The 17,486-nt window shown below is 44.0% G+C and overlaps 1 protein-coding gene across 3 annotated transcripts in view; it reads left to right on the forward strand.

The window, feature by feature from the left end:
* pcgf3 (polycomb group ring finger 3) overlaps positions 1 to 17,486 on the forward strand; it is a 64,522-nt gene that overhangs the window by 34,494 nt on the left and 12,542 nt on the right. For all 3 annotated transcript variants that reach the window (XM_083785979.1, XM_083785980.1, XM_083785978.1), the window contains 3 exons: positions 1,798 to 1,894; positions 11,329 to 11,384; positions 11,981 to 12,079. In XM_083785979.1, coding sequence (XP_083642105.1) covers positions 1,798 to 1,894; positions 11,329 to 11,384; positions 11,981 to 12,079 — 252 coding nt within the window. The remainder of the gene's footprint in view (positions 1 to 1,797; positions 1,895 to 11,328; positions 11,385 to 11,980; positions 12,080 to 17,486) is intronic.

A 17,486-nucleotide genomic window follows, 5' to 3' on the forward strand; every position in this document is an offset into this window, starting at 1 on the left:
CTGCTCGGGGCATCTCTCTCTCTCTACTGCAAAGACCTGGTTACCACACTGCTCGGGGCATCTCTCTCTCTCTACTGCAAAGACCTGGTTACCACACTGCTCGGGGCATCTCTCTCTCTCTACTGCAAAGACCTGGTTACCACACTGCTCGGGGCATCTCTCTCTCTACTGCAAAGACCTGGTTACCACACTGCTCGGGGCATTTCTCTCTCTACTGCAAAGACCTGGTTACCAGTAACACACTGCTCGGGGCATCTCTCTCTCTACTGCAAAGACCTGGTTACCAGTAACACACTGCTCGGGGCATCTCTCTCTCTACTGCAAAGACCTGGTTACCACACTGCTCGGGGCATCTCTCTCTCTCTACTGCAAAGACCTGGTTACCAGTAACACACTGCTCGGGGCATCTCTCTCTCTCTACTGCAAAGACCTGGTTACCAGTAACACACTGCTCGGGGCATCTCTCTCTCTACTGCAAAGACCTGGTTACCAGTAACACACTGCTCAGGGCATTTCTCTCTCTACTGCAAAGACCTGGTTACCACACTGCTCGGCCGGCGCCTCCGCCTCCCAGTTCTTCTGCCCCTTTTTCCATACGGTTGTCACGTCTTCCTTTTACCTTATTTATACCTGATGTAAACAAGGTCTTAGTGCTTTTTCTGGTTTCATCCTCATAGCAGTTTTCGTATTGACCTCAATCAAGTTTGTTTGTTAAATGTAGGGCTATGTACAATCCTATGCGGTAGGCTATATTAGTGTCTGTAGTTATGAATGCCTGTAGTTATGTGTACATAACCTACTTTATCTGCGGGACATAACAATATATTTTTCTCAACAAATTGCAAAATCCAATTGCGGTCCTTTTCATAGTTCAGTGTTTTAGGCAAAGCGATGCAGGCCTAATTATTATATTATATTAATTTCATACCAAAACGGTGTCGCGTGAGTGTGTGTGTTATTCTGATCTGTCATCTCGGCGTGCGTTGACACTACACACACGCGAGTGGGGTGTGCTGCCCGGAGCAGTGCATGGTAACCAGGTCTTCGCGCCTCTACCCTGTGTGAGTTGCTCACTGAGCTGTGAAGAATATCCATGTCTGTGTTCTGTGACTTCATGCCTGTCAATTGTTGTGAGAGTATTTAATATGTTTGATACGCCGCGGTTGCTTGTGAACATCCGTTCACATGTTGGTTGGCGCACAAAATGAAACTGGTGCTGCCTGCTTGTCCAACAGGCTTAGAGAGTAGCACTGTAGTGTCTGGATTAGTCCTTAACCCATTCTGAACGGGAACCCGTTTTGGTGTTGGCATCATGTTATGCTTTAGCTATTGAAAAATAGCAGATCTACAAGCTCATAGCGCGCCACCGAGTGGCGCAATACGAGCTTGTAGGTCTGCTATTTTTGAAAAATCGAAGAGCGACTGACATTTATAGAATCTGATCTCAGGTCAGAATGGGTTAATCAGACCAGTGTGTGTCCAGTGGAAACCTCGTATGAATCTGATCTCAGGTCAGAATGGGTATTCAAATTTCCTCCTCTGTTGCAATCCTACGCACAGACAGAAAAGAAATGCAGAGAGAGAGAGAGAGAGAGAGAGAGAGAGAGAGAGAGACAGAGAGAGACATAGAGAGACAGAGAGAGACAGAGAGAGACAGAGACGTTAATAAATAACAATATTATATTTTAGCTTTCTTCTATTGCTACATTCTTATGTGAAAACTGTAAAGAATGCATTCTATTCGAGGTGGAAAAACAGTAGCCCTTACGGTGTGTGTGTGTGTGTGTGTGATTGCAGTCTGTAGGAGCTGTCTGGTGAAGTATCTGGAAGAGAACAACACGTGTCCCACGTGTAGGATTGTTATTCACCAGAGTCATCCACTGCAGTATATCGGGTGAGTGAGGGGCTGCTGCAGCACGCACGCACACACGCACGCACACGCACACACGCATGCACAGGCGCACAGACAGGCAAAGGCACTCAATCTTCTCTGTTTCTAAGTTTCTTTGTTCCCTCTCTTTCTTTCCAAAGACTTCATTAGTGTGAGGCGTGCACATACTCACAAACACACACACCTTCACAAAGACGCACGCACACACACACACACACACACACACACACACACACACACACACACACACCTCTCCATCTTCAGTGTTCAGGGAGCCAGTTACTGCCCTTGGGGCCTCACTGCCTCAGTCGAGCATCAAGCATGCAGTCCAATAGACAATCCACTAGCGTAGCAGTAAACTTGGCACTTTATGCCTTTCTTCATTTTATTGCCAGTCGGAGGAGAACGGCACCCGAGGCGTACCGTTGACTGGCGTAGCTTATTGGCTGAACAGAACCGTGGAACTCCAACACATATTACAGTGACGGGCACTGGGCCTGTTGGAGTTGGTGCTGGCACACTGGACCCTAACAGTGCATGACCCAAAGTCAAAGTCTGGCACACTGGACCCTAACAGTACATGACCCAAAGTCTGGCACACTGGACCCTAACAGTACATGACCCAAAGTCTGGCACACTGGACCCTAACAGTACATGACCCAAAGTCTGGCACACTGGACCCTAACAGTACATGACCCAAAGTCTGGCACACTGGACCCTAACAGTGCATGACCCAAAGTCTGGCACACTGGACCCTTACAGTGCATGACCCAAAGTCTGGCACATCCCCGTGTATGGATGGACTAGTTTTATGTTGAAGAGTTGCCATGGCATTTTGACATTGTAAGTCTTCATCAGAACCACTTGCAATGAACAGGTAACAGTTCTGTTTCCCGGCCACAGACATTATTCATGTCAAGGACCTCCAATATTTGCAAGCGACTTCGGCGCTAGTCTTGCGCAAATATGAATTGACTTTTATAGAGCCTATATTTGTGTCGGGGACCCATCCCAAACCCACTTATTCGACTTTTAAAGTGGAGTATACCCTAAGACTGCATAAATGTTTTCAATGGACACATAGATGTGTTGGCACACATACAGTTACTGCACACACAGGGACGATGCACCGTTATCTGATCCCCGAATAAAATGCACAATTTATCTGGTAAAAACTTTTGGCTTAATTTCTGATTCAAGCCCCATGACACCGTTGGTGCATTACTGCCTGATTTATGCATTGATGGCGCACCCAATTCAGTCATAACACCGTTGTATGCGGCTTGGAAAATACTGCCATTTAGGAATGCATTAACAATTCACACAGCTGTTATTCCACTTCAATTTGGCTGACAATTAGATCAAAGCCTCGCAGTGAAGAAGACAGAATGTCTCATGATCCAAAAGCTAAATTCTGCTTCTGAGTTTGTGCCTTGATGGACGCTCTGCTGAAGTCTTGTTTCAGGGTGTACTGTCGGCACTAATCCCGCTTGCTGGTACTGTTTGGAGTTCTCCTCCTCAATGTTTTTTCTTTCAAGTGCATTGGGTTATTCAGGTTATGACAATACCGCAAGTACTTTGAGTACAGGAAGAGTGGACAGGTTGTTCTGTTCTCAATGTGTGTGGAGGGTACACAAATAAACAGACCGCTAACACTTGACCTGAGAGATGGTCAGAGGCAGAGTAAAGTTTTGAAGGGGCTTTTACTTCTTCTCCAAAACCATGATGAAGCTAAAATTGTAAAACATGACACAAAAGAAGCACTAATTAAATAATGCCTAATTGTACAAACATTCAAAGAAATAATAAACAGCATAAAACATACAGCTACAATGTCTACAAGCATTATGCATTAGAGACAGTAGACTGTCTCATTTTAAATGACATGAAATTACTATAGAAAATGTAAATAGCTTGTAGATATATGTAAATAGTTTTTAACCTGTTTTTACAACACTACACATTACTGTGAAATCAAATGGAATTATGAACTGTACTACGAAATACAATTATAAACTACTGTACCACACATGAATTGACACAATGTCAGAAAGGCTCTCTAGAGCTTGCATAAAGCTATTAAAGTTGACAAAACAGTGAAACTGTCACATATCAATGCACAGCTGGGCTAATGGAAGCTAGCGCTAGCTTAGCATGACCAAACAACGTGGGCTCAGTACCAAACACAAATGCAGAGGGGAAATCCAAACAAACACATGGCTACAAAATGTACAGTACACATCAGAAAAGATTGCAGTCATAGTACTCACAGACGATGCTTTCCAAGACATGAACAGAAAGTGTATAAGGAATACTGTTTTAGCAGTTGAACTGTGTGACCGCATGAAATGACGTCTTGCTTGTGAATGAACTAGTTTGCTTGGAAACGCAAATTTAAGTAGTGTCCACCAGAGGGCGCAAAAACACAGAAAAGTTCAGTATGTTCTGAAATAGAACATGACAATCCTCGCCTGGTATTTGTTATCAAATGCCACTAACTAAACAAACGATAAATGAAACATTGCATTACTCTCCTAAAGCTAGAGGTAGCTAAAGTGAGTCCAGAACCTTGACTGAAATAAGGAAGACTGTCTCAAAGACAGGCCTTTTGACCAGGACAGTGGACCTTTGGAAGGTACTCTTGCGACAGTCCATTCTCATAGACGTTGGCGAGACAATGTACCTGTCTCCACCGCTGGCGGTGGAAACCTCCGCCGTCGAATGTCTCTGGAGAGGGCAGGGGGGCATACAACTGGCGAGTCAGTATGGTGACAAGTGACATGAGAAAGGGGGTGTCCTGGGTCTCAGAAGTGAGGTGTGAGGGACTGTGTATTGAGTGGGGAGTAGGGGATGCTGCCCTAATAGCAGACAGATACTCTGACTGGTCGGCAACCTTCCCGAAGAGCTGCAGGAGATTCTTGTCTGCAGGAGATGGGATGGTTGGGCTGAAGAGAGGACCAGAAGGCCGTATGGCAATGCTTCTCTGTGTCGAGGTATCATAGTGAGAGCTGGTCTCAGACCAAGGGTTGATACGGACTCATGCTGACCTTTTGTGAAGCAGTGTAGGAGCCTGAGGTGGTAGCTCCAGGAATGACTGTGTCGTTTCGAAGCGCAGACGCAGAGTGTGACAAGGGGCTACAGAGAGGCTGAACATGGGCTGTCACATTTGGAGGGGTGACCGATAATGTGGACAGTGATCCAGATGTGCTGCAGACTGTTGTGACCGTTGGTTCCATGTGGCTGCTGACCGGGTTGACAAGTACGCCTGAAGTGTAGCTTGCTTGGCTGGAAGTTGTGATGGTCGACGAGGAGTCTGTCTGTTGTCTGTCCGCTGTGGAGCTGAAGGTTGCGGCCGTCTGGACCTTGACTTCCGCTGTGGTGATGAAAGTCTCCTTGACTTGAAGCTGAGTTGAGCATGGAGTTAAGAAGGTTGGACATCCGTCTTCTCCGTCCAAGGACTCTGCTGTGAATCCTGTAGCTCTTCTCCCATATGTCTCCGTAACCCCAGAACATGTGCGGAGGGTGTATGGAGAGTTCAATCCGGTGAGTTTGAAAAGGTCGTAGACCTTTGCTGCTTTGTCTGGGTGAGCTTTGGGATAGGCCTTCACCAGGCAAACTTTGGAACAGGACCTGGAGCTCTGGTCTCCGACGTTGGTGCATGCTGAGGTGACTGTTGGCGGATCTGTCTCTCCATCACCCTCCCCGCCATTCTCGGTTGAGCCTTCTGCGTTCCAAGGTGGTGGTCCAGGATGTAAAGCTGCAACGTGTCTGTCGCTGTTGGGCTTTGTAAAAGAGGGATGGCCGGTATGCGGCCTTACATCTGGGAGGACGTTGTTCGCGGTGGCCTGTTGGTGATCTGCGGGCGTTGACCAGCTCAGCTGCTGAGCCGCATTGACACCATGACCGTTGTTGTCCCGATCCGCTCTGGAGTTGACATGTTGTCTCTGTCTGCTTGGAGATGTCGAGTCATGGTCTCCGTTTGAATGGGAGTCTACAGTGGGATGAATGAAAGGAAGTAATGGTGTGTAAGGTTGAAGCCGTGGGGGTTCCTCCACCCCAGGAGACTGCTGTGGACGTTCTGTGAGACTAGGAGGCTGCTGAGAGTGTTGTTGGACATAAGCTTGTGTGCGTTCTATGGCAGTTTTAGTTGTGTCCTCCATGTCCATCTTACTGCCCTCTCCGTTTTCAGCGTCCGCTGCTGCCTCTAGAACTTTAGCCTCTGCCTCGGCTGCTGCGGCGTCTCTTTCATACTGTAATGAAGATAACTCGGCAGCTATACGAGCCCTTTTGAGTTTCATTTCAGCTCCTTTCAGTGTCATTTCAGCTCCTTGAACCTTCAAATCCTTCTCTCTCTGAGAGAAGGCAGCACGCACTTTGGCAGCTTTAGCTCGTGCCCTGGCGGCTGCTGCACTGAAAGTGGAACATTTGCTTTGTTTGGAAGTGGTGGACTCACGATCCTGAGAGTGAGCAGGTGTCCGTTCTTCGACTGCCTCTCCTGTAGTCGACATGATGACTCACTGCCTCTCGAGGGTGGTTGTGAGAAGATGCAGGTCAGAGTGATGCTGTAGTTAGTATCCTGTTTTCCTTTGCAGTCGTGCCCGCCGGGAAGACGTCTTTTTACTGTTCTGTTCTCAATGTGTGTGGAGGGTACACAAATAAACAGACAGCTAACACTTGACTTGAGAGATGGTCAGAGGCAGAGTAAAGTTTTGAAGGGGCTTTTACTTCTCCAAAACCATGATGAAGCCAAAATTGTAAAACTGAAACATGACACAAAAGAAGCACTAATTAAATAATGCCTAATTGTACAAACATTCAAAGAAATAATAAACAGCATAAAACATACAGCTACAATGTCTACAAGCATTATGCATTAGAGACAGTAGACTGTCTCATTTTAAATGACATGAAATTACTATAGAAAATGTAAATAGCTTGTAGATATATGTAAATAGTTCTTAACCCATTCTGACCGGGCACCCATTTTGGTGTCAGCATCATGTTATGCTTTAGCTATTTAAAAATAGCAGATCTACAAGCTCATATCGCGCCACCGAGTGGCGCGATACGAGCTTGTAGGTCTGCTATTTTTGAAAAATCGAAGAGCGACTGACATTTTTAGAATCTGATCTCAGGTCAGAATGGGTTCATCAGGACCAGTGTGTCCGGCGGAAACCTCGTATGAATCTGATCTCAGGTCAGAATGGGTTAACCTGTTTTTACAACACTACACATTACTGTGAAATCAAATGGAATTATGAACTGTACTACGAAATACAATTATAAACTACTGTACCACACATGAATTGACACAATGTCAGAAAGGCTCTCTAGAGCTTGCATAAAGCTATTAAAGTTGACAAAACAGTGAAACTGTCACATATCAATGCACAGCTGGGCTAATGGAAGCTAGCGCTAGCTTAGCATGACCAAACAACGTGGGCTCAGTACCAAACACAAATGCAGAGGGGAAATCCAAACAAACACATGGCTACAAAATGTACAGTACACATCAGAAAAGATTGCAGTCATAGTACTCACAGACGATGCTTTCCAAGACATGAACAGAAAGTGTATAAGGAATAGGGTGGCCACCTGCAAGACCTCAGAAAGGAGGACACTTTTGCGGGGCTCGCTCCCCAGCCTCCCCCCCCCCCCCCCCCCCCAAACAGACACACACAGTGTTTAGAAAAGCGCTATAAAATTCCAGATATTATTATTATTATTATTATTACTACTACTATTGCACGCACCTGATTTTCACCACCATCATCTCCAGCAGTATGTCCACAGAGAACATATATTTGCTAATTCAATTAACCTTTTTAAATGATGGGGTACCACAAAGGTCATTCCTTTTATAATCAATTTATTTTATTTCATGTTTAGATATGTTTTATGTTGAATCTCTTTCTTGTGGGTTTTTTTATACAGTCTTATGGTCATCGGTGTGGGACATAGAATGAAGCCAGTAGCCTATGTTCACAGTGCTTTAGCCTCCCTTTCTTTCTGATGTCGAGCCATATTGCTCATTAAATGTAGTTTTTCATTTTGGCATATTTGGTTTATTTATCCCTGCATTAACTATACTAAAGTGATTGTGAGAACACACATTCCACAAAAAACAAACAGACCATCCCACTGGCAGTGTTGACAGGTTTTGGAAGAGAAACAAGCAACCATGTCTATGAAAACAAGCCCAAAAGAAGCCTGACTAGGCTTAGTAGACTATTTTATAAAACAAGGCCAAAGTCGCTTATAATTAAGCGGACATGGCAACGTCTCCTCTCTCTTTTTAAGACAGTGGGAGTGTGGCCGGCTCGCTGCGGAGCTGAGCAGCCCTGCGGAGCTTTTAATACAGAGACGACGTAAATGACAGTTATGACACAAGCACTGTATATCACACAAAACCGGACAATTATGTGTCCGGCCAGAGGTTGAGTTGGGAGGAGGACAGGTGGGTCTAAAACCGGACTGTCCGGCGTGAAACCGGACGTCTGGCCACCCTAATAAGGAATACTGTTTTAGCAGTTGAACTGTGTGACCGCATGAAATGACGTCTTGCTTGTGAATGAACTAGTTTGCTTGGAAACGCAAATTTAAGTAGTGTCCACCAGAGGGCGCAAAAACACAGAAAAGTTCAGTATGTTCTGAAATAGAACATGACACAGGTGAAGGGTCACTTTTGCTTTTCAGTTGGTTTTCTTTATTGTGATAGGACCGTGTGGATACTGACAGGAAGACCATTTAAGTCGGAGAAACACAAGCTAAGTTTGTGGCAGGATTTGATCCTAGGCCGCCGGTAGCATACAGGCACAAATCCTCAGTGTTCATTTCACACTGTGAGTGCAGACAATGGCATTTTTACACTCTCTGAATGCAAATGAGTGTACATGTGATAATTACTGCGGGGGAAATACAGCATGTTGCTGTTGCCAGCCAGTGTGTTGACAATTACTATATGCTTGCCTTGTCTCCCAAGCTGAATGCCAACTAGAAAACAACATGAGGCAACATCGCTTAAGTGCAGCAGAGGCACTGTCAGCCAGCCAGGGGTCACTGTCTCTCCGTCTAGTGGACAGCAGCACTGGAAACGTTTGCTCTGTCCTCCCACTTTGGGTGTCAGAGATGGGGGAGCTAAATTTGGCCCCAGTCAAGATGACCTCTGCTGTAGGACAGTAGAGAAAAGCCACTACTGGCCTGCATGTCCACGTTCTTTTCTCTACTAAAGTGGTTCCCGAACGTTTTTGCCGGTGACCCAAAAGAGAGATTAGACCAAACTAGTGTGTGTTTTGGGTCAATTTATTAATTTAATTATTAAGTAGCCATGTAATAAGTGGGATGTCTGCCTAGGTGGTTATTGTTGGGAGATCATTCACCGACATGGGGTTTAACCACCGACGTGAAGTGTGTGTGTATATATATATATATATATATATAATTTTAATAATTTTGGCACGGTGTATAATAAATAAACAAGGTCTGCAGGAAACCCTGCTATATTGGCATCAACATGTAAAGTACCAAAAGTATAAAGTACTTATAATGCAGGATGTCCATTTCACAAGTTTTCAAATGTGTAAAATGCATTTAAAAAAGCAGATCTACAAGCTCACAATGTGTCACGAATCGATGCAACACAACACATTGTGAGCTTGTAATGGCTGAAATGTACACAGTATATGGTTGTTCATGTGTGGTTACCGGTAATGTATGTTTTGTAATAATTGCACAATGAATGTGTTAATTTGCCATGTTGATGAATTGAATTCACCACAATAGAAAAATGTCCCCAGGACTTTGTTGTGTTATCCTTTTATCCTAAATGTCTTTCTGTACTCTGTGCCGTTTACATTTCTAACTAATAAAGTAATCAATCAATCAATGTTCTTAACATACAGCTTTAAGCACTCTCTTGTTATAGATATTATTATATGCACTGTGCGTATTTCCTATGCAAAAAAACAGACAGGACTAGTGTGCAGAATACAGGTATTCGCCTCCCTGGTAATACTCAAAGTCATATAAGGTCTACTCTCCAATGTTGCTGTGCTGGTACATTCTTTAGAGGAATTCCTTTGAAAATCCTGCTATATTAATGCATTTGGCCATTATAAAGATGTCTTTCTGCCCCCCCCCCCCCTTTCTCCTCTGAGGCTTTCACAATGGTTGTCACATTACTAAAGAAGGGTAGATGTAGGATAGGAGACATCTACAGAGACCACTGTTATGTACCGTATTAGTTACAGCAACATAATTATGTTCCAGTGCGAGATTCTAGGTGCCCTGTAGTCAATCCTCACATTTTGTCAATATTAATCCCCTCTGTGGGGCCCTATTAAAAAGCATAGGATAGGTATATTTAATATGCCGCTGTAGGCCTGTTGTGCTATTAACCCATTCATGGACGGGGAACCCCTTTTGGTGTTTTAAAAAAATCGTGAAAATGTGGCGCTAGTCTTTGAATATATATATTCTTTCAACGTTTTTAACTCAAATCTTTGCTTCTGGGGGGTCCCTGGAACAACATATTTTCAGATGGGGGTCGGTGGCCAATTGCATATAATTTTTGGTGTCCTGAGCATGGCACTTAACCCATTTAGACCCGAGGACGATTCTACAAAATGTCTTCTAAATCCTAAACGGTGATCTGGAAAAAACGATGTTTCTATATATATATATATATATATCGTTATCAAACATTTTCATGTCAAGGACCCCCGAAACTATATATGTATTTGGCCGCCGACCCCCATCTGAAAATATGTTGTTCCAGGGACGCCTCACAGAAGCAAAGATTTGAGTTAAAAATGTTCGCTCTGAAAGAATATATATATAATAATATATATATATGAAAACCACTGACATAGTAATAGGTTTTTCAGAAAACTTTTAGGATTTAGAAGACATTTTTTTAGAATCGGCCTCGGGTCTAAATGGGTTAACTCGACACAGATTTGAGCAGCAGTGGCTCAGGAAGTAGGGCGGCTGACTGGGGAAGGTCCCCGGTTCGATTCCCAAGCTTTAAGTAAGGTATCCACAGTCCATGAGCAAGACCCTGAACCCCAAATGTGTTCCCTGTGTGCTCATAGGATCACCTCCTAAAGCAGGGAAGAAATGTCCTCTCTGGGATCACTACAAATACAGTTTTATTGTATTTTTAATTACCGACTATTGTATCTGGTTTCTCTGGGTCAAATTTATGTTGGGTTGTTTACATTTGTTTTCTTTATATTCAGTGGTAATAACCTGCCTGCATAACCAATTATTCACCTGAAATTATAAATACGGAAGTGTATGCTGTCTGCAGGCCCTGCTTTGTTGTCATGCAGATGTTTCTGTTAGTTATGTCTTATTTAATCTGCACACGTGGACAGTAATGTTTTATTCTTATCTAAACTAATGCCCAACTTATTATTTCTATAATTTTTTCTTAGCCATGATCGGACGATGCAAGACATCGTCTACAAGTTGGTACCGGGACTTCAAGAGGGTAAGTTACCAAGAAGAGTTGGTAATCTTTAAACCATAGCTTGTTTGTCTTGACAAAGCTTTCTATTACTACTTTCCCACCATTGTCTTGTTTTCTTTTCTTCTTCTTTTTTGTGTGCACAATTCTAATGTCTAATGTAGCTCTGCGTGGAAAGTATATGAATACATTTCTTGGGTGCATGGGCTCGATCTACAATCTAATGAGAAAGAAGTATGTTCAGACACGTTCATGCACGTAGCCTTGCCATGCTAGCCATACACACCATTAACTGTTTAAATAGCCCAGTGTCTGCATCTGCAATCACTAACCCTTCGTAATGCCTGGTTTATTCTTGGCTGCACGCCGTGTCGCTCACTGAAAGTAGCATATCTACAAGCTCACAGGCCACAGACTCACACGTCATGCTGTGACGTCTTGCGAGATTGTAGATCAGCAATTTTCGGTGCACAAAGTATGGATCACCCTTTATTCTCCCCCGAGTCTGTCTCCCTTTCCCTCTCTCTGTGACTGACCAACCATCTCCCCCCCCCCCCCCCCCCCACCACCACCACCACCCCCCCTCTCTCTCTCTCCCCCCCTGTCTTTGTCTCTCTTAGCGGAGATGAAGAAGCAGAGAGACTTCTACCAGAAGCTAGGGATGGAAGTGCCTGGAGACATCAAGGGAGACCTGTGTAAGACCCACCTAGAACGCAACGGTACGATCTGCCCCACTCATATTGCTAAATGAACTCACACGGCAGGGTTTGTGCCGTTCAGGTCAGCTATTTTTTATAAATATATTTTGGGCATTTCCCCAAAGTAGAGACACCAGGTTGAAAGTGGTTAAACAACAGACAATTTTTGCCAGTCTAGAGTCTCAGTCTGACTTCTGTGTGCCTCCAACCACGATGGCTTACTGGGGCTGCTGTAAATGTGCACCTAAAGGACTGTCACACTGGCAGGCCTAATCACCCACTTACCACCCCCAATTAGGGCACAAATGGAAGTGGAAGCGGTCTTGTCCCACTGTCCCATCGCCTTGTCAGCGGCAGGCGGCACAGGCTCTGGCCTGCATTACCCCGCCTCTGCAGTCTGCATGCAACCTCGCGCGCGCGCGCACACACACACACACACACACACACACACACACACACACACACACACACACACACACACACACACACACACACACACACACAGAGAAAAGGAAACCTGGAAATGTGATCACATCTAAGACTGTGATTACTATTTATGTTTTTGGAAAGAAAATTTCACAAACAAGATAGAAATGACAGGAACATAACCTGAACGAAAAAGATGAAGTAAACTTCAAAAACAGTAGAGGTTGGACCAAAGCATGTTTAAGACCTAAGGCTAAGGGAAAGAATCTAGTGGACAAAGTATTATTATTATAGAATGTTAGAGAATATTTGGACCAATAGTCTCCAATAGCTACTTCAGGAATCCAGTGGGGATAATGTCCAGTGGATTGGATTGCATGCATCGTACGTGATATTTTTTCTTCCAGGGTCACCATGGCCCATGGGAATGTTCTCAAAATGGGTTAGCGGTTAGCGCAGCAGAACAACATGGCGTTCACCGAGGTCTCTGGGCTCAGGGGAAATCATCAGCCTAATCACCTATTTTGTTTGTAAAATTAAGAGGAACTCTCCCTGCCTTTTCGGATGTTGTCTCTAAGGGCTGATTAAGCATTGGGCTGATCAATGAATGGTCTGAAAAGAACCCTGGGGTAGTGACCCTGAGAAGCAAGCGAAGAAGAAGCTCCGTCCATAAATGTAGTCCCATGTTTCCACTTCCAGAAGGTTGCATACCCAATTCCTGGTGCAGTGTCCCATAACATAGAGTGGTTCCCAAACCTTTTCATGTCAAGGACCCCCAAATTGACACTAATTAGCCCGCGGACCCCCATTTGAAAAGATATTCCAGGGACCCCATAAGAGAAGATTTGTACGGATCTAGCAGTGATTCTCAACCGGTTTAGTTTCAAGGGCCACCAGTATGACATGCATATTAGTCTACAGACAGGCATTTCTATCTCTGGGACCCCCAATTTATATTGTAAAATCAATGTTAATTTAACTCAGAGTTACAGACCCATAAGGGTCCATTTTGGTTCCAACTATCATTTAGAGCGTTCTGCCAGGTGCTTCAAATGCCAGTGAGCAACTTGAATGAAATGAATAGCTGGGGCAGTCAGCTCTCTGGTTTATAAATAACTCTATGATGGCTTTGTTCGTTTGATTGCTCAGCTGCAGATTTTAGCGGGAAACACAAATGACACCTTTACATGTGTTTCCCGTTCAAATCTGCTGCAATCAAATGAAGCTATGGTCAAATTAACCGAAACAGGGAAACGGCTATCTGGAAACCTGGGACTACAACCTTTTAGCCAAGTAAGAACTTCTAGCGTCCTTGCGGGACGAATGTTGATGTGAATCTATCCGTTTAGTTTTCGTATAAACTGTGCACTGAGACGTCATTGACTTCACACAGCTTGCTTCATTTGGGCCTCCTCTGTCTGAATAATTGACAACTTAAAGCCTTACTTGAGGGAATACAAAGAAAGCCCATTGACATGTACGTACTGTAGCTAGCAGGATAGCCGCAGCAAGTGCTCTCTGATTTCCTAGGAGCTAAGAAGAATGGGGTGACATTCGTTCTCTCTCTCTCTGTGTCATCGCCACACACACACACACACACACACACACACACACACACACACACACACACACACAGTGAAGCTGTTTACTCTCATAGTTTATTATAGAGCTACTTCAGAATGCCATTGTTCCGTTGCTTGTTCCGTTCTGATGGCTGGAAAAATCCAATAAGGGTTTCACACGTCAACGCACATATTCTGTGGAATGTGAAAGCACTCTAAAATAGACAATAACAGCCAATTATTTTCCTCTTGAACACAATGATAATGTTCCTATAATAGATTTGAGTTGCCGGAACAAAAACATTTGTATTGATTGAATTTAATTATATACTACATGAGTAAAAATGTTATACAAGATAAAGCTTGTACATTTTGTCATTAGTGCATCCAGCAGTACTAATGGTGAACGTGTGTGTGTGTGTGTGTGCGTGTGTGTGTGTGTGTGTGTGTGTGTGTGTGTGTGTGTGCGTGCACGGCTCAGACGGATCTGTGAGATAAAATGACTTGAACCAAACCTATAATTGATTCTCCAGCACCAAACAGTACACTTTATAAGACGCGGTTGCTTGCTGGACCAAAATGATCCAAGGAAACCAAACCTCCACAAGAGGTCTTTAAATTGACGACATGCATGGAGGGTTCCAGAACGGCATGGCCAGTGTATGGAACTCCAACCTCCCCCGTCAAACCAAACAAAGCTTCTTCTACGCGACGGTAGAATCTGTTCTCCTATACGGCAGTGAATGCTGGACCTTGAAGCCAACTCTGCAGAAGGCTCTAGACGGGTGCTACACACCAGAAGGTTACGTGTTGTGCTCAACATCAGCGAGAGTACACATGTTACCAACGAGAATCTGTATGCTGGAATATTCAGGGTGAGCGACAAAATAGCAGCCAGGAGAATGAGACTTGCAGGACACAGCCAAAGACACCAAGAGCTCCCTGCAGCCAGCAAACTGGTGCTGTTGGAATCAACACATGGGCACCGGTCACGAGGACGTCCCATACTAACACATGTGACCAGATTTGACTGAGAGCCTGCCATCGCGCAAATTCCAGCTTTTCACCAGAGGAGAAAAACTTTATTTATTTTTACTCCAAAATGAGTTAATAGCACAGGCAGACTCTTCACATACTAGAGTATATCTGAAATAAGTGTCAGAGCTGTAAATATGAAATAAATGCTTAAAGATGGAGTGCCACGATGTTTTTCCACCCTAAAACATGATCATCAGGTATTATTATAATATAAGGGGGAAGAACCTTTTCCAAAAAGTGTACAGTATTTGTTAAAATCATGTTTTTATGTGGACACGCCCACCAGTTCATTAAGTATGCCTGGTTTGCCTGGTGGGTGGTGATGGGTGGTGATCCACCTGAACTGAAGCCGCACCCACAGCTGTAGTTGTATGATAAAGGGGGAGGGGTTAGGGGAGGGGCTGATAGTGTGGTGTCAATATATTACTGTTTATTTCATTGGCCCGTTTGACTGTCAAGGGTTCAGCCTCCAGGAAGAAACCCTAAATACAAAGTTAATACACCATTGCACATAAAAACGACTCCCTCCAGGGTGTCTAATGAAGTACTGTCATCTCATAGACGCATGAAAAACTGGAAAAATACAAAAACTCTATCTTAAAACATATAGCTAGGTGTAATGTTAGAGACCACAGAAGTGAACCTTTCAAGCCTGTTTTCTCAACTCGCGGTTTTCTGCAAGACATTACTCTATAAGCCATATCTTCAAAACTGGTGGGTCAAACAGAACCAATATGTCAATTTGAAGCTATGATTCCCTGCTTTCATATGACATGAAAAAACGAAAGTTCAAAAAAATCCAATGGAAGTCCCTCAGTCAAATTTGGTCACATATGTGGATGTACTCAAGAAAGATGCAGGAGCTCAAAGCACCAACGAGCTGGCTGGATGTATGGAGAACCTGGATGACTGGAAGCGACGATGGAAGGCTGGTCTGAGGACGACCTAGAGAGCAAGAAATCATCCTGTTACCTGATGCTGTTTCTTCAAAAAGAAGCCAAGCTTGTTTATCCTCTCTGCCATACAATACAAGCTTTCACATTTGCATCTCGGTATATTTGTGTGTTTGTGTAAGACTGAGTGAGGAGAGAAATCCGTAGCCAACTTATTATGAATGATCACACATTTTTATTTAGACATGCTGAAACGAAGGAGACTGAGAAACGAAACACTCTACAGCATGACGGCCATGTTTCAAGTCTGCATTGAAGAGCAATCATCCCATGTTTGTCCAAATGGCACTGCTTGAAATACACTGCAGGGCTTGTTGTTGTGCGTCTATTTGGAGTCGATGAGACTCTTCGGGTTTGGATGAAGGTTGAGTCACAATCAGTGCACCATCTCTTATCAGCAATCAGACGGCTTACTCTGGAGTTCATTCAGGCCCTGTCGCTCATTGTGCCTTGTGGAATTGTCTAATGGTCAGGGAAGGAAGACTTGAAAAATGGGTGGATGGATAGATAGATTGCAGTAAATGCACCATTTACCCACCACACACACAAACTATTTTCCAGATTTTTGCCAAGGAAGAAGGCTTGAAAGTTAATTCTATCCTTGACTCCCTGTCTTTGACGACTTAAAACCAAGCCAGAAATGTAATTATGTATTCAGGTATGAATTTGAATAGCCACATCATTAGTCTGCCTATTAGATTCATTTCCAAACACATCTCCGCTTCACACATTGTCTGCTGAAAATGTATATACATTTTTGAGTGGCGCCTCCACTCCATTACACAACTATGTGTCCCTATGTCTACATACGTGTCTGTCTCTGTGTCCGCCTCTGTGTCTGAGCACAGAAAGCTGCAACATGGTAACTCTGTCATTTCTCGACCCGTTTCGGACGCGTGAAGGCTCGCCTCCTGGCCTCCTGGTGGTGCTATAATAGGCCAATGTGAAAAGGGTGCCATTTCTTCTTACGCCTTGGATGGCATTTGAGGCATTTTGTTCCAAAAATGTGTTTTGCAAAAATCCACCTGTTCGTGGCGCTATAACAGGCCAATGTGAAAAGGGTGGGATATATTGCTCAGCCTAGTAGTAAAGTCTGTGAAAGTCTGTTTCACGTAAATTGCACACTGCGTTCATGGTTTGAGGCTTTTTGTTCAAAACGGGCCAATTTTGCAAACTTTGAAAGCCAATGTTAGCCAATTAGGATAGAATATGAAATATCGGGCAGATCCGTCTTGAACACATGACTATAGAGATGCTGTGTAACGATTTGCGGGATTTTTGGACATAAGCTGGAGGAGTATTATCAAAAAAATTGTTTTACAAAAGTCGGCCTCCTGGTGGTGCTATAACAGGTCATTCTGGAAAATTCATTCATTCATTCATCCAGGGAGTGTCTGCGCAAAATTTGGCATCGACCGGGTTAACGGTGCCGGAGATTAGCTATAGTAA

Source organism: Protomyctophum parallelum (assembly GCF_964188405.1).
Source record: "Protomyctophum parallelum genome assembly, chromosome: 16".
In the NCBI taxonomy this organism is placed as follows: domain Eukaryota; kingdom Metazoa; phylum Chordata; class Actinopteri; order Myctophiformes; family Myctophidae; genus Protomyctophum; species Protomyctophum parallelum.